The 17,612-nt window shown below is 52.4% G+C and overlaps 8 protein-coding genes across 8 annotated transcripts; 3 read left to right on the forward strand and 5 right to left on the reverse strand.

The window, feature by feature from the left end:
• Positions 1–155: 155 nt before the first annotated feature.
• Positions 156–1,378, reverse strand: LTS14_005427 (uncharacterized protein; the record flags this gene model as incomplete). The annotated part of the gene is made up of 2 exons (XM_064838125.1): positions 156–1,129; positions 1,231–1,378. The coding sequence occupies 2 exons, from the start codon at positions 1,376–1,378 to the stop codon at positions 156–158; spliced, it is 1,122 nt and encodes a 373-aa protein (XP_064694210.1).
• A 330-nt stretch (positions 1,379–1,708) lies between these two features.
• On the forward strand, positions 1,709–2,473 carry PST2 (flavodoxin-like fold protein; the record flags this gene model as incomplete). Its single annotated transcript, XM_064838126.1, has 2 exons — positions 1,709–1,735; positions 1,883–2,473. 2 exons carry the CDS (start codon positions 1,709–1,711, stop codon positions 2,471–2,473), a joined length of 618 nt encoding a protein of 205 aa, XP_064694211.1.
• Positions 2,474–4,105: 1,632 nt separating this feature from the next.
• On the reverse strand, positions 4,106–6,844 carry LTS14_005429 (uncharacterized protein; the record flags this gene model as incomplete). The annotated part of the gene is made up of 2 exons (XM_064838127.1): positions 4,106–5,284; positions 5,921–6,844. The coding sequence occupies 2 exons, from the start codon at positions 6,842–6,844 to the stop codon at positions 4,106–4,108; spliced, it is 2,103 nt and encodes a 700-aa protein (XP_064694212.1).
• A 348-nt stretch (positions 6,845–7,192) lies between these two features.
• On the reverse strand, positions 7,193–7,890 carry TVP23 (Golgi apparatus membrane protein tvp23; the record flags this gene model as incomplete). Its single annotated transcript, XM_064838128.1, has 3 exons — positions 7,193–7,347; positions 7,400–7,741; positions 7,797–7,890. The coding sequence occupies 3 exons, from the start codon at positions 7,888–7,890 to the stop codon at positions 7,193–7,195; spliced, it is 591 nt and encodes a 196-aa protein (XP_064694213.1).
• Positions 7,891–8,253: 363 nt separating this feature from the next.
• On the forward strand, positions 8,254–9,271 carry LTS14_005431 (uncharacterized protein; the record flags this gene model as incomplete). Its single annotated transcript, XM_064838129.1, has 2 exons — positions 8,254–8,299; positions 8,358–9,271. The coding sequence occupies 2 exons, from the start codon at positions 8,254–8,256 to the stop codon at positions 9,269–9,271; spliced, it is 960 nt and encodes a 319-aa protein (XP_064694214.1).
• A 623-nt stretch (positions 9,272–9,894) lies between these two features.
• LTS14_005432 (uncharacterized protein) lies at positions 9,895–12,761 on the forward strand (the record flags this gene model as incomplete). The annotated part of the gene is made up of 6 exons (XM_064838130.1): positions 9,895–9,933; positions 10,039–11,110; positions 11,200–11,380; positions 11,433–12,048; positions 12,107–12,344; positions 12,403–12,761. 6 exons carry the CDS (start codon positions 9,895–9,897, stop codon positions 12,759–12,761), a joined length of 2,505 nt encoding a protein of 834 aa, XP_064694215.1.
• An 884-nt stretch (positions 12,762–13,645) lies between these two features.
• HAP3 (transcriptional activator hap3) lies at positions 13,646–14,737 on the reverse strand (the record flags this gene model as incomplete). The annotated part of the gene is made up of 4 exons (XM_064838131.1): positions 13,646–13,813; positions 13,864–13,991; positions 14,056–14,451; positions 14,566–14,737. 4 exons carry the CDS (start codon positions 14,735–14,737, stop codon positions 13,646–13,648), a joined length of 864 nt encoding a protein of 287 aa, XP_064694216.1.
• A 1,980-nt stretch (positions 14,738–16,717) lies between these two features.
• On the reverse strand, positions 16,718–17,476 carry GIM4 (Cochaperone prefoldin complex subunit; the record flags this gene model as incomplete). Its single annotated transcript, XM_064838132.1, has 3 exons — positions 16,718–16,943; positions 17,296–17,386; positions 17,440–17,476. 3 exons carry the CDS (start codon positions 17,474–17,476, stop codon positions 16,718–16,720), a joined length of 354 nt encoding a protein of 117 aa, XP_064694217.1.
• Positions 17,477–17,612: the final 136 nt, after the last annotated feature.

The raw sequence follows: 17,612 nt of genomic DNA on the forward strand, positions 1-17,612 counted from the left end.
CACAATAGAATGCTAAGGAGTCCTAAGGCCGGGGGCTCATATGTGTTTCCCAGTGATGTGCGCACTTTCACGGTTATACATATTGCTGTCTATCAAGCTTGAGGAGAAGTCGAGATTATGTAAGCAGGACATGAGCACGGGCACAACGAGCATGTTCAGCCATGCTCATCCTCCGTCGTTCCTGGACAACCCTCCATCTCCTGGTCAGGATACCTGTACTTGCACCAAAAGCAATACTTCCACTCCGTCCTCAACTCCTCCAGAATCTTCTCAAGCCTATCCACGAAGCTCAGAGCCTCGAACTCGTCCAATTCAGCATCTTCGTCGTCAAGCTGCTCCTCAACTTCCGTGCCCAGAGCAAGCTTGTCGTCAGCATCGGCATCGGGATCATCATAGTCTGCCCGTCGTGAGAGGCTCTGGTCAAGATCATGGCGCGCACGTCTTTTGCGCTCCTTCTCGAGTCTTTGCTTGACTAGCGGTCGCCACAGCACATTGATGCTCTTCAGCGGCCTTGAACTTGCCGCGTCTTTAGTCTTCGTGGCATCTTCGCCACCATCTTCGTCGTCACCCTCATCAAACGCACCCGTCTCAAAGCTTTCAAGCGTCCGCATCGCGCTCCACATCTGGCCCTCATTCTTCCGCTCCTCTCTCTCATCTCGAGCTCTCAACCTGAACTCCTCCTCGCCGACCTTCCTTTTCTTCTCCTGCCCTACAACCTCCTCGGCAGCATCCCTCAACTTACGCTTCTTCTCGCTATCCATGCCAATGCCGCCTCGATTGTCCTTGACTAGGACCTCGATCGGCTGGGTCCTGGCATTTTCGGACTTCCCTAACGCACCACCATTGAAGCCCATTTTGGCCAGCATCTGTGCACCTTTGTTTGAGGCATCAATTTGGGTGGCGAGTGCTGCATCTCGGGTAGCCTTTCCTTTTTCCGCTCGTTCCTTTTTGGAAAGTGGCCGGCTTCGTTCTGCGGCTTCCTTTTTCAGACGAGCTGTCCGTTGTAGCGATGTCTCTTTGACCGATTCTGTTGGCTCGCTGAAAGACATCGATAGGTAGTCCTCTTCTTCTTCCAGATCAGCGGCCATATTGGACAAATGTCCGGCCAGAAGTGCCTTCCCAGAGAGGCCTGGCGCAAGAGGCCTAGTCACTACAACAATCTTTGCCAGATATGGTGAGTGGTACTGTATGCAAGCGATCTTGTTCAGCCGAGAGCTCTAGCCTACCTACTGCAGGTCCCATGCAGCTCGGCAAGTGAATTTAGCGGATACGGTTTCTCTTCTTCAGCGGGCAGAACCCTTCCACCTCTTGCCTCTGCTCTTACCGACGGGACGATCACGACCTTGTTGACAAGAGACTCTCGTCTAGCTGCGTGCATATAGTGTGGAGTACAGCAACGGTATGAATCCGCGATGGCTGTTGGTAAGGTTTGGAGGCATGATTGCTAACTGCTTGGAAAGCATTGTGAAGCAGACCATCGCGGACCCGAACCGCTGCATGAGCTAAACCCGATATGGAGGAAATGTCTAATAAATGATCGATTATCAGCGGGGCATTGAAGAGTGCCCGCGAAGCTCCATAAACAGTGCCGGACAACATAAATATTATCTCGACCTCCCGATCTATACCATAACCCTTCTTGATCTTTCTCGTACCTCAATCAGCATACTCTCTGCTACACCAGTAATATCAACAAACAGCAGTCAAGATGGCACCCAAAATCGCAATCGTCTTTGTAAGTCTCCGTGCGCCGCCACGCGCAAGCTGAGGCGAAGGCCTTCAACGCTTGATATTGGTCCAACAGCCAGTGGGGATGTCAACTTCTCCTACAATAGCATAAGCGAGGATGAGGCGGCCAACAGGCTAACACAATATTCGACAGTACTCGATGTACGGCCACATCAAGACCTTGGCCGATGCCGAACTCAAGGGCATCAAGGCCGCCGGTGGCGACGCCGACCTCTACCAAGTCGAGGAAACCCTCCCTCAAGAGGTCTTGACCAAAATGTATGCCCCAGCCAAGGACTCCAGCGTCCCTACGCTCTCCGACCCAAAGACCCTCGAACAATATGATGGTATACTCTTCGGTATACCAACCCGTTACGGCAACTTCCCAGCTCAGTTCAAGGCTTTTTGGGACAAGACGGGTGGCCAATGGCAGCAAGGCAGCTACTGGGGCAAGTACGCCGGTGTGTTCATCTCCACTGCTTCGCAGGGTGGAGGACAGGAGAGCACCGCCTTGGCCTGCATGAGCACTTTCGCCCACCACGGCTTCATTTATGTCCCTCTTGGCTACAAGACCGCCTTCCCCCTCTTGGCCGACTTGTCCGAGGCTCGTGGTGGTAGTCCTTGGGGTGCTGGTACATACTCTGCCGCTGATGGCAGCCGTATGCCTTCTGCCAAGGAGTTGGAGCTCGCGGAGGCTCAGGGCAAGGCGTTCTACGAGGCTGTCTCCAAGGTCAACTTCGCGTGACTAGATGGCGGCGCGGCCGGAAGGCAGGAACCCGTGAAGGAGGAGGGGGAGGGTGTTACAGGGGGTGCGGTTGGAACAGCTGGTGCGGCCGGTATGGCTACAGGTGCTGCAGCAAACACTGGGAGGGATGAGACGAAGGCTACGGCTCTGTCTAATGGTGCTACACAACAGCAGACTTCGACTGCACCGCACGAGCGGGAGGAAAATGAGAGCAAGGGTCCTTGTGGCCTGCCTGTCAAGTGTACTGTTATCTAATATAGAAAGCCGTACTTCTTGATTGCCTGTTCGTCTTCGTGTGCTGATACGCAAGGAGCTCAATCACTGTCTCTCTCATGCCCACGCGATGCCTTGAGCCCCCTATTGAGCAGCGAATGAGCTCTCTACCAAGTTCCCGGGGCGCTAGCACGCTCAAGATCGCCCTGCGCTAGCCCAGGTTGGGCTCGCTGTAAGGGATGGTGCTTGAAGTCCACAGCTCCGTCCTCCAGCCACCTCTCAAGTCTCCTTCTTGATTTACAGCCAAGCTGAGCTTGACGCACCGAAGAGAGCGAGCGATGGTACACTTGACTTTTCGAGCAGAGCGTAAGCTGAAGCAGCTACTGCTGAAATCAGTGACCCGACTCGGTCTCTTTCTTCCTGATGCTGGCAATTCAAGTGCACGCATCTCACATGCCAATGCCCTCAATGAGCAAGTCTCAGGCTCCCTCGATTGTTCCACCACGGACGCCATCGTCGTGAGATGATATGTCTGCGTGAAGTCTTGAGGAGATTCGTATCAAGGGCAAGACTGGCGTGATCGGGGACCCATTTGGACGCCTCAACGCTTCGCCTTAACGCTACATCTTTGCGTTGACCAATGGAACCAGATAATTAAGAGACAACAACTTCGAGCAACAATAGATTCCAACCAAAGCTTGTAGATCGAACGCCATTGCTAGTACAAAGTACGTCAATCAACTCCTGCTGAATCGCTCTTCACCGTACCTCCAGCGCTTGTCTTCGCTAGGCATCTGAACGATTCTTGAGAGAGATTCTGACCCGCCTATCAAAGGTTCTGACCCGTCTATCAGGGACGTTCGCCGAATTTGAGTCGACGGGTTTAGACCACGAGCCGTAGCTCGGTAGCGGGCCGTTGAGGTGGTGAGCTGTCCATCATGCTGCAGTAATCCGATGAGCGGAGGTCGTCCATGGGCAACAGCCGAGAATTCTGGCGTATGAAGTGCTGAAGGTCGAAGTGCTGCTGGCACTTTCCGAGGTGGATGTAGTGACGTTGCGTTATCCTCAAGTGAGCTGATGCTCTGCTTCAACCAACCAGATGCCAAAGTAGCACCTGCAGCCATTCTGCGGTACATCTCCGGCGGCAGATCTCAATGGGTTATATCCTTGTGATGGTCCTTTAGCTTTTACTAGACAAGACAGTCGTAATAATCCTCCAGGGTCGACGAAGGCTTATGGACAGCCTTGTCTGCATTAAAGTAAACAATGTTTCTTTCCTGCTACGCGTTTTATTTTGCTTCATTGCCATAAGAGCTTCTCCTACAAGCAGTCTTCGATTTCGAGTTCAATGAGGTCGAGCATAGTTCGATCGAGAGTATTTGACGCAAATGGTCAGCGACCACCATTACATCGCTGTGTCTACAAGGCAGCAGCACCTCGCCTCGAGCTTGAAGCCTTTTGATCTCCAGCCAATTGACCTGGCATCTGCTGACCCTGACGCTGCACACTACCACTCTTCTGCGCACTGCCCGTCGGTCCAGTCCCGCCCTCACCAGCACTCTTCATACCCCCAGCTCCCTGCCTACTCGCCTGCACTGGAGCAGCTGGCAGTAAACTCTCCACCTTCTTCAAGAACCTCTCACTGTCACTGGCAAGATACGTGCCGTTGAGCATACCCATCTTCGCCAACCTATTCAGAACAGGCTGCTTATGCTTTTGCGCACCACCAAGTACACCCTCCTGATCATACACCCCTTTCACAAGCTTATTGATCAACATCGTCTTGATAGTGTCTGGAAGAGGCGAAAGCTCAGTGTTCGGATTCTTCCCTCCTCGCTTCCCCACTTGTGCCTGCTTCTCCGCTTCACTCGCCTGTGCCGTCACCTCTCTATCGAACCGCTTAATCTCTTTCACCTTGTCGTGCACAGCCTTCTTTTCTTCAACAGAGTCGAGACGAACAATCTGTCCTGCGAGCTGTCTCTGAGCAATCGTATTGATGTCTCGACGGCCAGCGAACTCGCCGGGCTCAGCAGCAAGTCTTACGTGATCGTTGATTATCCCTTCAAAGTTTTCGGCAGCAATTGTGGAGGATTGGTTGCCAGACTGAACTAGATCCTTGTACGATACCGGAGATGGCTGATAGGATGAGCCTGGCGACTTCATGGTGGGCTTCCGTCGTGAAGCTCTGTTCGTCGCCTGGCCGTCGGTAGATCTCGAACTCGCATCTGCAGTAGTCGACCCCTGGGAGGCCTCCAGGACAGTTTCACCTCCTCGATCTGGATCTTCAACGCCATGATCAGGAGTCCTTACGCCCCTGATAGCCTCATTGCCCGCGCCCATCCCTTCATTTCTTCTACTCGACGCCGTCCTGCCCACACCTTGCGCGAATGGTCCTTCACGTCCTGGCGATGCATTTTCGCCCATTCTTCCAGGTGTCTCGAGATCAGCCAAGCCTTGTGGCCCGACTGCATATGACTCTTCGTTTTGAGGTTTCGATGGGCTAAGGGATGGTACATCGCGGTTGAGTAGACGGACTTCTTCGGAGATCTGAGCGGCTCGCTGCTGGCGAGATGGTCCTCGTTGTGGTTCTTCAAGAGCCTTAGCACTGGTCAAGTCATATCTGTAGTATAAACTTACGATTATAAGGTGTTCTCTTCTCAGTATTGCTGTTGTACTTTTGATCCTGCTGCCCTGGAGGATCTTCTGCTCTCCTCCGAATCGAAGCATGAAAGCATCGAACACATTGTCCACTCTGCTGCCATTGCCGGTGCACACACTGTCTCTGAGTAGAGCTCAGCGATGATAGTACAGCCTTGGGCGACATTGTGTAAGGTGAGTGCAATACAAAGAAGCATTTCGGAAGTCCAGACGACATTTACTTCAAGCTCCGTCTCGAAAGTCGGGAGTCTCTACATTTCGCCGCACCTGCCCAAAGCGGAGCTGGACTTCAACATAGACGACGACAACTGACATCAACATTGAACAAAATTGGTTTTCTACTGTATGTGTCGTTGAGCATGATGGCGGCGCGATCACAAGCTATCTAGCAACAGCGAGCGCTGCACATATCGAAACATTTACACCCACCCCATCGCAATGTACACGCATCGGTCATTCATCCATCCCATGAACATCCTTCTGATGCTCATCCAGTTTTCTTTGGCTAGTAAAAACTTGACCGCAGAAGACTGAATCTCCATTCTGATGGTCTTGGCTGATGGGAATGTCGCATACGTATTGACCAGGAACAGGTCGTGGCGAGCACTCTGGAATCCGGTCCTCGTTCTCAGAGGGGTAGATATCATTCTCATCATCTGTGTCAAAATCGCCCTCCTCAAGTTCCCCATCGAAGTCATCTTCATTGAGAGGCTGCGGTATGCTCATGTACCTGCCAGTCCTCGCATCGTTGGCATAATTCGCACGAATGGTAGCCTGGTCATCGGGATCACTGTCAGCATTCAGTCTTTCGCCGTGCGTCCCAGACTCATCCAACGTACCCTCCACAGAGTCGTCGAGTAAGCTCTGGAATTGCTGCTGCATTTTGCCATCATCCTCCACTTCCATGCCTGCCAGCTGTCTCGCAAGGTTATGTACGTTCTCGAGCGCATTGAGCATCCGCTGTGGTCTTGGGTCTGCCGCTGGAGCACTCAATGATCTGCCACGCTGTAGGGCAGGGCCACCAAACGTTGGCGAGTCACCATCAGCAATTTGCTCGAACATGGTAACAGAATCTGGCAAACTCCCTCTCCGCCCTTGTCTCCTGTCCCTTACTACCTGCATCATGGCGCGACGTTCGTGCAGGTCCTGTACTGTGATTGCAGCCGGATCCTGCAGCAAGGCCCAAACGTAGTCCAGAACATAAGGCGATATGAGGAGCCGCATGGTAGGATCGGTGACGTTCCATATGCCGGGTCCATACGTTGCCATGAAGACCTGGGTCGCATTAAATGCATCATTCCACAATCGGTCCTCAAGAAGAGTATCAGCCGTATGTTGCGGAGGCGGAGTCGCAATGAGATGCCCGATCACGAGGAGACGGAAGGAGTTTGCTGATGGTAGTCTTCTTGGGACCCAGGTGCTCAAGGAGGTCTGCAAGTCGTATGCATCCCAAGTCCTATCTATCTGATCGTACGCGTCTTGCACTGATTGCGGTGTCATTGCGGGTTGTAATATGGCGATGCCGGTCCAAGAGTAACGATGTAGTCTCTTTGGGTCGAAGGAGCAGAAGGAGCAGATATAGTAGAGCTATCAGCTGAGGCCCGCAATCATACTCAGACATCGCGTCTTTGTACTCCTGCTACCAATGACATTGAAACCTGCCGTGTTAGCAAGCAAAGGAAGAAGCAGGCAATGCCATGCTTTGTAGGGCTGTCCAGTGAGATGAAGATTCTTGTGAGCGACTGCATCTTCAGCAGACATGCATGAAAGACACTTTGATGTTTGAGTCGCACTGTAGATCCTGATGCAACAACTTGGTGATACATATAGTACAATGCACGATGACAATCATCGATTGAAGAAGCGAGACATGAGCGCTCCTCCCACGTTGCGCGCCAGTGATGCCGAGTACAGTCCGCTTCCAACCAGTCCACTGGCTTGACTGAACTTGTCACAGCGCGAGAAGGCCAGAGTATTCGTGATCGTGAGCACCAATGCGATGACTATATACCAATGTCAGCTCGTCAGCATAGCGAAGACTACTCCCATACTCACCAACAAGCGTCAGCCAAATGAAAGCAAACTTCACAATAGCCACGATAGCTAGAGCCACCCACAAAGCCGGCTGGCAATACAATGCCAACCAGAAGAATCTCTTATCTGTAGCATTGACCAACTTTCCCCCAGGTTCATTAGGCTGAGGCGCACTCTCGAACACCCACGTGCTGTCACCTGATTGTGCGTTGACCTCGTTCCACCATCGTAGCCCTACTAATCGTCGTCCAGCGATGTTTTTGAGGTAGTAGAAGTCGGCGGCCAGGAGGAGGATGGTGATGATGAAGATGAGGACGTAATTTTCGGTGAAGATCAGGCCGAGAAGGTAGACGAGGAGCGAGGCTGAGAAATCATCGTTAGTACGGACAGCTCATGCCTGGATCACTATGTAGCATACCTATTCTGAAGGAGAGAAAGGTGACAAGGGTGATAGGGTGAGCGCTCAGCCGCCAATTGAGCTGGCCCGTGGATTGGTTCTCGATATCCGCCATCTGACAGTTTGCCGGTCGGTCAGTTTCTGGCGGCGGGAAGAAGTGTTAAAAGTGTTTAGCAGAGGCAGCAGGATTATGTACATCTGCCCCAAAGCACATGCTGAAACGCACCCGTTCGTCCCAATCTGGAAAGGACGCATTTCGCGCTCCGTCCCTTCGCCGCAGAGCCTCACCTCCGCATCTTTGGAGCAGTCGACCACGAGCATTGACATTGTCCGGCAACAAGATTAGTCGTCGACTACCTCCTGCACTGCTGTAGGTCGGCAATGTCCCCGTTGTACATATTCATGATGATCAGGTAGGGAGTGTATTGCTCATCGGATACAACCTCATATTCAGGAGACCACACGGGACTGCACCACAATGGGTTCTACGGCAGCGCAGGTTATTCGCCGGGCTCAATTATATGGTAGGCGAACCTATCTAGAAGCACAGAAGAGAATTCGAACCTGATTTGACAAAAACAGTGCCTGGCTCATCGATGAGATTTCTGGAAAAGTCGCGAGGCATGAAAGCAGTTGACAGCGTAGCTTACGATCTTGAAGACTCCGTGACACCCAGCAAGAAACCTGAAGGCCGAAGAAATATCCTTGAGATCCTCAACCGAGACCGTGTGCCTGGTATTCGAGAGCAGGCCGTCCGCATCAACTCAGTCGGATCTGGCTTCGCACTGGACGACCTGACTGAAATCTTGAAAGGCAAGAACCTCGATTGCCTTGTAGTACCTAAAGTCGATGCCGCGAGCGATCTACATTTCGTGACAGACGTGATACGACAAAAGCTACCAGAACGACATGCAGAAGGCTCGACAAACCCGATCAAGATCGTGGCATTGGTTGAGAGTGCACGATCTGTCATGGATCTTGCCAGCATAGTCAAAGCATCGCCATATCTCTCTGGCCTCACGTTTGCCGCAGAGGACTTCGCACTCGACCTCAGCATAACACGAACACCGGATTTACATGAATTCATGTATGCTCGATCAGCTATTGTGACAGCGGCTCGAGCAGCGAACCTCCCATCAACCCTGGATCTAGTGAGCACGACTTTCCGTGGCGAAGAAGGCAAACAATATCTACAAAACGAGAGCGAGAACGGCAAACGATTCGGATTCAATGGCAAGCAATGTATCCATCCTGATCAGGTTGCAACCGTGCAGGAAGTCTTCAGTCCCAGCCCAGAAGAGGCAGAGTGGGCTGTGCGAGTGGTACTCTGCGACAAGAAAGCCGATGAACAGGGTCGGGGAGCATGGACGTTAGATGGGAAGATGATCGACGTGCCGGTTGTAGGCAAGGCTAAAGCGATTGTGGCGAAAGCTGAGGTGTGTGGGATCGATGTTGGAGCGTTGCGGGAGAGGTTCAAGGACGAAGAGCCTCAATAGTGTGACATCTCACAAAGCAGTCTGTACTCATCGGCTGGCGAGGAATGTCGCGTCCCCCTCTGACATTTAGTCCCTCTACATTCATAGCGCATCGTTCTCCCGCACCACCAAAGCCACTGACTAAGCACGCCAAGGTGCGGCTCCTCCGGGGTGGTCTGCCTCCTCCCGTTTCTCCTGGCTCCTGCATACCCTCACGTACTACTCGGTTTCAACAGCCAGCCTCTCGATAACAACCTTGCACAGGATTCACGAATCCACTGACACGCACTCAACAGTAATTACGAAACACCCTTTCATCCGTCGGGGAACTGCACGAACGCGCCAGGCGGCACGCAGGCGAGCAACGGCACCGCCATCACGTGCAGCTAGCTTGATACACTCGTGCACTAATCCAAATGTGGAGTACTGACAGGCCTGGCGAAGGATATAGCACGAGATTTGATGGCATGGCTGATGGCTGATCGTATTGACCGGTCCTGATTGAAAACGTCTCGAATGCATCTCGCTTGCGCAAACCATACAGGGCCCCTACGCCTCATGGCGGTGCCGAGCGTACGAACGACGAAGCGAGTTGTGTCGCAGTGAGACACCCGGTGCTGCTTCTTCGCTTGCACTGCTTCGCCATGCCCACAGGTTCTTGCATCGGCGGCTATAAGTATGAGGTATGTATAGCAAGTCCGAACTCTATCTCCAGTTCTCTACACTCTACCAAGTCGCAACTCAGCACTCCCTATTTTCCTTGTACATTACTCAGGTCCCAAATGCAGCCATCACACGAGTTGAGCAACGAGGCCTCGTCCGAGGCCCAGAGCAGCTGCTCCGAACACCAATATCGCGACTTTGAGGACGACACCTCGAACACTACTCTGGGTCAGCTCAACTCTGGTAGCAAGGAGGAGCTACTGGAAGCGATTGACAAACTTCGCAACGAGAACATCGATGCCGAAGTTTCGATCCCGCAGATAGTGGTCTGTGGTGATCAATCTAGTGGCAAAAGCTCTGTCCTGGAAGCCATTGCCGATGTCAGCTTCCCAATAGGCATCAATACAGTCACCCGTTTTGCCACGGAAATCATTTTGAGGCGTGCACAGGACGAGTGTGTCAGCGTCAGCCTTCGTCCTGGACCATCTCGTGGGCTGGACGCCCAGGAGCGTATCAAAGCTTTCAAACCAAACTTCGAAGTCACAGGAGCGAGACATGTCAAGGAGGTCATAAAAGCTGCTCTTGATCATCTGACCGACTTTGAGCCTCACGGTAGCGTCTGGTCAGATGTTCTTCGGATCGAGCTTTCTGGTCCTACGAAAGAGCACTTGACGCTTGTTGATGTACCGGGCTTGATACAAGCGAATGTAGGCACACGAAAAGGAGACAAGGCGAAGATACTCGAGCTTGTGAAATCATACCTGGAGAAGCCAAGATCTATCGTTCTCGCAGTAGTCAGCGCACAGTATGATCTTGGTGTGCAGCAAGTCATCGAACTTGTCCGGTCCGATGAAGCAGTCCGTAGACGTACTCTCGGTGTGATCACCAAACCAGATTGTCTGAGATCGGGATCTGACGCCGAAAAAGAAGCTATCCAGTTAGCGGAAGGCCATCGAGTTCGCATGGCCCATGGGTGGCATGTTCTCCGAAACCAGTCGCACGAAGAAGAGGACCGCTCAGCTACAAAGAGGCGTGAGATGGAGCTGGACTTCTTCACGCATGGTAATTGGTCTCGAGTCAAGAAATCTAATGTTGGGGCTGAGAGACTGGCGCACAAGCTCAACGAATTGCTTTTCGGTTGCATCGCCACGGAGCTGCCGACGCTGCTGGAAGAGCTTGAGCTCAAGGCGCAAGAGTGTAAGGCCAGTATCGACCGACTCGGACCAGCACGTGAAAGCGAGACTGAGCGCCGCCAGTATCTCTCCAGGATGCTGCATAAATTGCAGCGGCTTGTAGAGGCCTCTCTTATGGCGATTATGATAAAAGTGAATTCAAGGACTACTTCGACGATGACAGGAGCAAGCGTCTGCGGACTCTGGTCAATGGCAATACGGATCAATTCGCTGCGAGACTGCGGACCAACGGTTGTCAATATCGCTTCGTGTCGAGCGGAGCAGAACTCGTCAGGTCAGTACTTCCCTCCCAAAGACCGAAGCGTGACTGACTTTCTTTCTTCTAGAGGGCAAGGAGTCTCCAAATCTCCAACATTCTTTCCGCCATATCTGGAGAAGGGCATGCGGGCTTTGGATACAGTGAGCATCGAAGTTGGAGCCTACTGCCAAGCAACTGCAGCCCATCTGGACGACCTCCAAGGCCCATATCTTTCTGGGCTATTTCCCGCTAAGCTAATTACGTCCATATTTCGACAGCTGTCGACTCCCTGGAAGACCAATGCTCAACAGTACGTCAAAGACTGTCACACCGCCATGCGCACCTCCCTTGAGGCAGCTGTAATGCATGTGGCAGACCGGGTGACTGGCCGAAGGCTTATGAATATACTCCTTAGCCCGGAGATGGATGACAGGTGGTCGATGTTGAACAAAAAATTGACCGAGATCATGTGGCCTCTGACAAGTGCGCATCCCATGACTTGGAGCCGAGTATACACTCAGAAGGTAGCCGAGGACAAGAGAGATACGATGACAGCGTTGGGTGCCATGGATCCTCCATCCCGGAAATCCTCCACGCACAATGCCGATATCCTCCAGCATTATCTGCAGGCTCATGGCAGTGGTCTACCTCAGAAGGAGCGAGCAGCCGCTGAAGCTATTGAAAAGGCTGATGCGTACTATCAGGTAAGCTGATTCTGTTGACACGAGCAAGCTTCTGTGAACAATGCTGATTCCGTATAAGGTCGCACTTGACACTTTCGTGGATAACTGTGCACTGCTTGTGGTTGAGGCGTGCCTCCTCAACAATCTTAATAATGTGTTTGAACCCGAGCAAGCATGGAATATGGACCCAGTTCGCCTTGCTGAAGTTGCGGCGGAGCCAGAAGAAGCTCGTGCGGAACGAATCCAGGCTCGGGCCCAGCGCGTGGCGCTTGAAAGTGTCATCAGCACATGTAAGAAATACGAGCGACCATTGGAAGGTATGACTGCTTCTATGGCGAAAAATGAAGGATCCCGCTTACAGCTTGTGTCTTTTAGTTATCAACCTGTCCAGCTTGAGCATCGACGACACTCCCACACGCCGCGAGCTCTCTCAGCCCTCAATCGTCTTTGGCGGCAACCAAGGACAAAGCGTCTTCAACACAGCGCCAACAAATTCTCAGAATAGTAATCACGTCACTACCGGTGGGATTTTTGGGCCCGCTACTGCGTTCTCTGCAAGCAATGGTCTTTTTGGACAGCCGCGCGCTGTTCAAGCAACCGGTGGTGGATTTGGTGGTAGTGCTACCGCCACTAATGGGACTAACCCCTTTCCGTCCTTTGAATACAAGCCGACAATTAATCCACCAAACCCCGGCCCTACGGATAGTAAGTCCACCACCCCACTTCCACCTTAACACCGCGAAAAGGAGCCTTCAGATGGTAAGGTAGAATGCCACTTCCTGACCTCGAGAGCAGAACGAGATCGTGCATCACGGTCGCTTGAGGTGCAACTATGCGAGAAATTCTTGTACCAATGGTACGCTGACGAAAGGACAGGAAATGCGTCTTGAGCACCACATGCATTGATGAGGTTCAATCAGTCCCTCAATACTCGCACCAGAGGAGATTCTGCGCAGTGCGCTTCACAGAATAAAAGGCTTCCACGCTATTCTACAGTAATTAGTCTGCGCAAGCAGTATGGTTCTATGTCGCTGAACGCCTATGTGTCCACCTTCGCCCTCTGTACATAGTCTCTGTCGCTTCAGCTCAAAGCACACTTGCCCAATTCCTACCACAAGCAACCATTTTCGCCACCCAATTTCGCGTAGTACAATCCTGGTAGCATGGTCCACTCCTCCCAAAGTATCATAAACAAAAGAAAATGGTGTCATCTGGCCAAATCAAGGACGAAGTCTTGCCGAGCACAACTTGGTGGTCAGGCTCCATCTTCTCGATCTGCTAGATTTTCGTATCCTGCCGCCAGAATGACGTAGTCGCCAGGCCTCTAGTAGTCCAGACGATGACTGCTCGGGTGGAGACATCGTTATCGGCAGGCTTACAAGCTCAGTGTATGAGAATGGTGGCCAGCGTCCAGCCTCACTAGTTTGACGAGTATCTTCGCGCGCAGTAGCCTTGACGCGAGGAGCCTTGAGAGCTTTGAGGCGAATATCCTTGCGACGAGTGTTTTTGGCCGTCTCGGGCCAGTGCAGAGCCCAAGGACGTCCTAGAGGACTGGTACATGCATTAGCGAGCAGATCATCACGAAGCGAGCATGTGCAAGATAGGATGTATCAAGCTATCAATATTCGTTCGAGACAACATGGCCGCTTGGGTAGCTGAAGTCTGGGCCAACTTCTCCGGTGGGGTCCATGGGGTTGGCTAGTACATTGTGATTCGAGTTCTCATAGATCGGGTCTGTAGCCGCGGATGTGGTTGCTGGCTTCTGGTCGCCTCTAGCGAGTAGGTTCTGCAAAAGTCAGCGTTGGTAGCAATAGAAAGGAAGGTCTCGGCACCCACCTCTCGATAGCGTGCGAGATAGATCTTCAGAGCTTCACCATAATTCTCGAACCCGAGCGATGTCATGGCGAATAGGATGTCTTCGCCGTTAACAGTCTTGCGCTTCTCCTGCTGACATTTCTCAGATGCTGTTCCACATATTAGCCAGATCCGTGACACAGCGTCTGCGTTACGTTGCTCTGAGATACATACCCTCGCTAGTGATGAAGGAGATGAACTCGCTAACGCACTCCTGCATGCATTCTTTCGCTTCCTTGGCGATCTTCGCGTTCTCGGGCAATGCCATCTTCATGATTCTGGCGACTGGAGCAAAGTTGTGTATGTTAGCGTCATTGTCGCAAATAGCATGAGGGCTCCTCCTAGCCCCTCGCGATGGTGGTGAAGCAGATGATTGCGGGGATGAGGATGAAGGCATCTTGCGATTCGTGCAAACAGCCGCACGAGTCGGAGGCCGCAGATCGTAGGCTGACCGTTGGACTTCTGATTCGACAGTACGTGCAGATGAGACGCGCGCTGCAGTGTTATATGTGGAATGGTAACGCAATCGAAGACACGACTGGTTCTCGACGCTCCCTCCATCGGTGACACCTAAGGCACTCACTCTGTTTGTGCAACGGGAAAGGATAACGGGAGTTGACCCAAGTGACGGGTTCTACCAGAACACTGTGGGCACATATGCAAGGTGTTCGGGTGCTCACTCACCATTGGCAATAGGTAACCAGCGGTCTTGTTCTTTGACCTCGAAGTCGTACCCAGCGTCGTGTGGATCATCGTTTCGATTCATCTCGGATTCTTGCTGTTGCGGCTCATTTTCGTCACCTGATGGAGGTGCCGCGTCCAGCTCCTCAGTCTCTCGGGGGCTCTCGTCGGACATCTTGTACTCGGCGACTTGCAGACGACGGATCTGCGCGCGACCGCACCGCCACTTGCTGCGCTGTCAATGATTTGTTGGCGGTACACGTCACTGCACTGGCGTTTGAACGTTCCGACCCAGGTGGCGGTCCCTGCTGCAGGATGCGTTGACGATGGTGGTACAGACTAGTAGAGTTAGGTGCAGCAAGTCTTAGCGGGCGGAGCCTATGGCGCAGGTACGCCAGGAAGGAAGCAGTGTAGTGCGCTGCAGCAGGTGCGGAGCGGTGTAACAATAGATCGCTTCCTCGCGTCACTCGATATTGTTAGGCTTCGAGCAAGGTGACGCCTCAGGCACGGCGGTGAGTTCCTTCGCCAACTCTACTGCTGTTTTGACGATGAAGGACTGGGATTGAGGCCCAATGACGAGGCGCAATTCTAGCGGCCCGCGCGCCAGCACACAAACCCGCCCAGGTGAATCTGACCGAGTGGAGGTGGCGTGCGCGCAACTCGAGTCCCGGTCAAATCGTGCGGTATTGATTTCCTGGCGCGATAACAATAGCCGCAATGCGTTGATGCCGCGTTTGGTGGTTGGATAATAAATGGGTAGTGTGGGAGCGAATAAGAAAAGTCCGTGGAATTGAGTGGCCAGGTCAGCTGAGCTTTATGCTTTTGCCGCCAAGCGCGAGAGGGCGGCAAAAGTCGTGCAACACATCAACAAACAGCAAGGCTGGAGAAATACATCCTGATAAACGCATCACAATTCTCACGGTCGCGGAGGGCCGTATTTCTATTACAGTTGTGCTGAACGTTGCCGTCAAGGCTACCATAACGCTACAGTCTATACGGTCGACCAATTACAAAGGCGACACGAACACTTCAACCGCCATTTGACCGTGACCACAATTTCGACCAGCATGTGATGTGATGGGGTGGTGAGGCACTGACAGACTGCACGGGTAGATGAGCCGCCAGCGACACTCCCACTTTGCCTGTATATCTCTATCGACAAAGGAATAATCGTCATGTCATCATGCATCAAGAAGCATCGCCGCCCAACTACATGTACTCGCAGTACCTCAATAATCAGCTGCGCATGATCCATGGCTTCTCCCACGCTCTGACTAGCTGCAGGTCGTGCGCTGGCAGACGAAGACCTCAAAAGCAGCTCATGCTTCGTCCTAGTATTCTCGAGACAGCCAAAAACACATGTAAACCTCCTCATCATTCACAGAACTATTGCTGAAGCCTTACGCATTGAACGACTGAAGTCGACCACAGCCAGTGGCCTTGAAGCGGGACCTGAGTTAGCCTTGCCTTTGCTGGAATCCAATGAAATTTTGCCTGTCGAGTTCTGCCCAATCCTTGAGGCGTACGCTCATGCCGAGCTAATGCAGATGCTGTGTGCACGACTGCAGCCCTGGAATCTGTGTACATGGATGGTGCCTGACTGAACTGATCTGAGATGGTGTGGTAACAGTGGGTTGGTAACACGATGACATGATACAGATGTATGCGTATCTGCCCAGTGCGTTTGCGGTATGGCCACGCACTGCATGGAAAAATGACGGAGAGTCGAGTATGCGAAAAGCAATGCGAATAAAGTAGCTCGTTATCTGCTGCCACCCATACTGTTACGTGACATGCTTATCGACAGAGCCTCCATCCATCAAAAGCAGTATGTCTGCGCGGCCTGGTACGGACTCTTTGTCTTAAGAGTCATAGACTGGTAGCGCGACGCGAGCTTGGGATCGCAGCCAGGAGCTCGGTGTTGGTGTAACTTCCACATTTCGGGCATCAGACAGCACAGACTTCGAACAGTGGTGTCGTCAGCAGAACACTGCAACGACAACCAGTCTCCTGACGAGCTCAAGTGTGGTGGCGCGGTGTCCACCGCCAGTATCATGGGTACTTGGCGTCGCAGGTGACTTCTTCGCCCTGATCCTCTGCAAAGCCGTAAATCGCAACATACCCACGTGATCGAGATGTTGTCGCTTTCCACCATCTACTGCTGCACAACCTGAACATTGTTCTTCTTCTTCCACTTCTCCATTTCGTCCTGCTTGCCACGATACTGCTTGACCAGATCCTCGAGCACTTTCTTCAAACCATCCGCATTCGTCTGCAACGTCGGCAGTACCTCGCCCACCGTGCGTTCAGTCAGAACCCCATTGATCATCCGGAAGCACTTCCGATCTCCAGGAAGCGGTGTCAAAGTCTCCAGCACTAGTCTGAGCAGAGAAGGTCAAAGTCAGCGACGACATATACACATCTAGCTACCGAGACAGAGCGGGTCCTCGCTTCTTGTGTGAAGTAATTTATGCAGGAACCATCATGGTAATATCCTTAGATCGCGGCAATGCTGCAGTAGTTCACGCCTGAGAGTGCGGAAATGAAACGGTGAGTTTGCAGATATGGCGGTGAGTGAAGGTTTTGCGCTCCAATCATGTCATGGGCTTGGTGGCGAGATATCCGAGCACACGATCAAGTTCCAGAAATGAAGAAGCGGTGATACACCGTTGGTCTGACGAGAGCCAGGCCATCACATTTGTGGGAGTCATAATGGCGTTGTGTTTGACGTACTTGTGTTCTTCGGCTTCTTGTTCAACATCGCCAATTTTGCCGGCAATGGCTTGGAGCGTATCCTTGTAGTTCGAGTACTGGACCTGCAAGTCTGCATTGATGTCAGTACGAAATGCACGAGTAGCATCTCTGAGCAATTGTCACCTTGCTGCTTTTTCGCAGAAGCGACTTGTTGTGCCATATTTATGTAGATGTTCGAGGCGGACAAGTCTGGTGTTTCAGATTCATGTCAAGGCCGAAAGGGCGACCCACTTTTAACGACGCTGACTAACTCAATCGCCCCCACATTATCAACATCAACTCGAAACGACGGAGAA

Source organism: Recurvomyces mirabilis, assembly GCF_035927965.1.
Source record: "Recurvomyces mirabilis strain CCFEE 5264 chromosome Unknown scaffold_13, whole genome shotgun sequence".
NCBI lineage: Eukaryota > Fungi > Ascomycota > Dothideomycetes > Mycosphaerellales > Teratosphaeriaceae > Recurvomyces > Recurvomyces mirabilis.